Genomic DNA, 2,946 nt, shown 5'->3' with positions numbered 1-2,946 from the left:
GAGCCGGGGCTGCGGCCCGAGCCGCGGCTGCGTGCCGGAGGAGGAGAGCAGTGACGGGGAATCCGACGATGAGGTGAGGCGGTCGGAGGCGTCCCCGGCGCCGGGCGGGGCGGAGGCCAGGGGCTTCCAAGGGTCTGGGTGGCCCGAGGGGTGGCGTGGGCAAGGGGGGTCCTCAGGGCCCTTGCGGAGAGAAGGGGTCCTGGAAAAGGCACGGAAGGAGGTAGACTGCACGGAGCTTTCGGTGGAAAGGGCCTCTGAAAGTGGAGAGAACCCTGGCTGCAGCTAGGCACTTGGGCCCGAGGCGAGTCCTGCTGAAGTGTCCTGGGCTGATCCTTCTCGATAGTCAGCAAAGCTAGGACAGTAGAGGTTTGGGCGAGGAGGCAGTGGGGACTGCATGCCCAACTAGTGGTGGTGGTTAACAGCAGCAGCATGGCTTTATTGGAGCTGTCTGGGCGCTTACCTGTAGACTGCTCCGCTGGGCCTCATAATCTCTGACACATCCCTGCTTTCACCAGTGCCCCAGTTCCTCTTCTGATCTAAGGTAGAGTGGTGGAGGGCTTCCTCTTGGGGCATGGTTGAAGAGGAGTGGAGTGAAGGCTGAGACTGGGCACTCTGGCAGGTCTAAGTTCAGTTCAGCGTGTATCCCCCAATTTTCAGAAAAGACAGGAAGGTGTGGGTTGTATTACTTAGGACAGTTAATAACCACTTGAGGGCTCAGTGTGGATCCTAATATCAAAAACCATTTGATGCCCCCACACACATGCATCCTGCTTGGGTACCCCCATTCCCATCTTCATTCAGGAAGAAACTATGGCCTGAAAGGTTGTAAATGGAGATCCCATTTTTTTCTGGGTTGGAATATGATGCAGTCTAAGTGTAGGGCCTACTGCCTGACCCTGGGTAACCCTGTTGTGTTCTCTTTTGGGTCTGCAAACCACTGATGGCTGTGCTGATGTGGGCTGGCACTGGGAATGGGGGTCCAGAATACCTTGTGTCTCCGTCCTGAGGGAGACACCCTGTTTTCTACTCCTCTCTGACCTTCCAGTGTTTTAAAGTTCTTTTGTAAATAGATAGGGGCACGTTAAGGGGGAAGCTGGGGATATTCCTCTATACCTAAGTCCCAGGTGGAACAAAGGCTTTGGCACTGACTGCTATTTCTCCCCTCCACCCCGGCCCCTAAATCAGGAGTTTCAGGGTTTTCATTCAGATGAAGACGTGGCCCCCAGTTCCCTGCGCTCTGCGCTCCGATCCCAGCGAGGTGAGTGATGGGGAAACTCTACCTCTGTAGCTGCACAGGAATGTTATTCTCACCCTTCGTGTCAGGTCTTTGCTGTTCAGCTAGTCTCCATCAGTTACTGAGTGTGTTCTGTGTTAACAGATCAAGCTAGGCTGGGCTGTGGGGGAAACAGAAAAGTAAGACTTAGTCCCTGCCCTCCTGGAGCACTTTTCTCAATCTGCAGGGCCAGCTTGACCCATCTCCCCACACCTATTCTCCTTTTAGGTCGAGCCCCTCGAGGTCGGGGCCGCAAGCATAAGACAACTCCCCTTCCTCCTCCTCGCCTAGCGGATGTGGCTCCTACCCCCCCAAAGACCCCTGCCCGGAGACGGGGTGAGGAGGGCACAGAACGGATGGTGCAGGCACTGACTGAACTTCTCCGGCGGGCCCAGGCACCTCAAACCCCCCGGAGCCGGGCATGTGAGCCCTCCACCCCCCGTCGGTCTCGGGGACGGCCCCCAGGACGGCCAGCAGGCCCTTGCAGGAAGAAGCAACAAGCAATAGTGGTGGCAGAAGCAGCTGTGACAATCCCCAAACCTGAGCCCCCACCTCCTGTGGTTCCAGTAAAACACCAAACTGGCAGCTGGAAGTGCAAGGAGGGCCCCGGCCCAGGACCTGGGACCCCCAAGCGTGGAGGACAGTCTGGGCGAGGAGGCCGTGGAGGCAGGGGCCGAGGCCGGGGTGGACTTCCCCTTGTGATCAAGTTTGTTTCAAAGGCCAAAAAAGTGAAGATGGGACAGTTGTCCTTGGAACTTGAATCAGGTCAGGGTCAAGGTCGACATGGGGAAAGCTGGCAGCATGCCCCCCAAAGAAGAGTTGGATCAGGACAGGAAGGGGACCCTTGCTGGAAGAAGCAGGAGCAGGAGCAGAAGCTGGAGGAGGAGGAGGGAGAGGAGAAGAAAGAAGCAAAAGACAAGGAGGAGGGAGAAGAGAAGGAAGAGAGAGCTATAACTGAGGAAGAGACGATGCTAGCCAAGGAAAAGGAAGAAGCAAAGCTGCCATCACCACCGCCGACTCCTCCAGCCCCTTCACCTCCTCCACCCCTCCCACCCCCTTCAACATCTCCACCCCCACTTTGTCCTCCACCACCCCCAGTGTACCCCCCACCCCTACCATCCCCACCACTGCCTCCTGCCCCAGAGGAGCAGGAAGAATCCCCTCCTACTGTGGTCCCAGCTACGTGCTCCAGGAAGAGGGGCAGGCCTCCCCTGACTCCCAGCCAGCGGGCAGAGCGGGAAGCTGCTCGGGCAGGGCCAGAGGGCACCTCTCCTCCCACTCCATCCCCCAGCACTACCATGGGAGGCCCTACAGAAGACAGTCCCACCGTGGCCCCCAAAAGTACCACCTTCCTGAAGAACATCCGGCAGTTTATTATGCCTGTGGTGAGTGCCCGCTCTTCCCGTGTTATCAAGACACCCCGGCGATTTATGGATGAAGACCCCCCCAAACCCCCAAAGGTGGAGGTCTCACCTATTCTGCGATCTCCCATCACCACCTCCCCACTTGCCCCACAGGAACCTCCACCAGCCCCCTCTCTGCCACGTTCTCCAACTCCCCCATCTACCCCAGTTCCACTCCCTGAGAAGAGACGGTCCATCCTAAGGGAACCCACATTTCGCTGGACCTCACTGACCCGGGAGTTGCCCCCTCCTCCCCCAGCCCCTCCACCT

The 2,946-nt window shown here is 58.1% G+C and overlaps 1 protein-coding gene across 1 annotated transcript in view; it reads left to right on the top strand.

The window, feature by feature from the left end:
• KMT2B (lysine (K)-specific methyltransferase 2B) overlaps positions 1-2,946 on the top strand; it is a 20,854-nt gene that overhangs the window by 999 nt on the left and 16,909 nt on the right. The window contains exons 2-4 of the mRNA XM_008575695.1: positions 4-73; positions 1,186-1,258; positions 1,502-2,945. Of these exons, the coding sequence (XP_008573917.1) occupies positions 4-73; positions 1,186-1,258; positions 1,502-2,945 (1,587 nt within the window). The remainder of the gene's footprint in view (positions 1-3; positions 74-1,185; positions 1,259-1,501; position 2,946) is intronic.

This window comes from Galeopterus variegatus, unplaced genomic scaffold (genome assembly GCF_000696425.1).
Source record: "Galeopterus variegatus unplaced genomic scaffold, G_variegatus-3.0.2 Scaffold1222, whole genome shotgun sequence".
NCBI classification, from domain to species: Eukaryota; Metazoa; Chordata; class Mammalia; order Dermoptera; family Cynocephalidae; genus Galeopterus; species Galeopterus variegatus.
The sequence above is the reverse complement of the archived record's forward strand: the minus strand, read 5'-3'. Positions and strand labels throughout refer to the sequence as shown.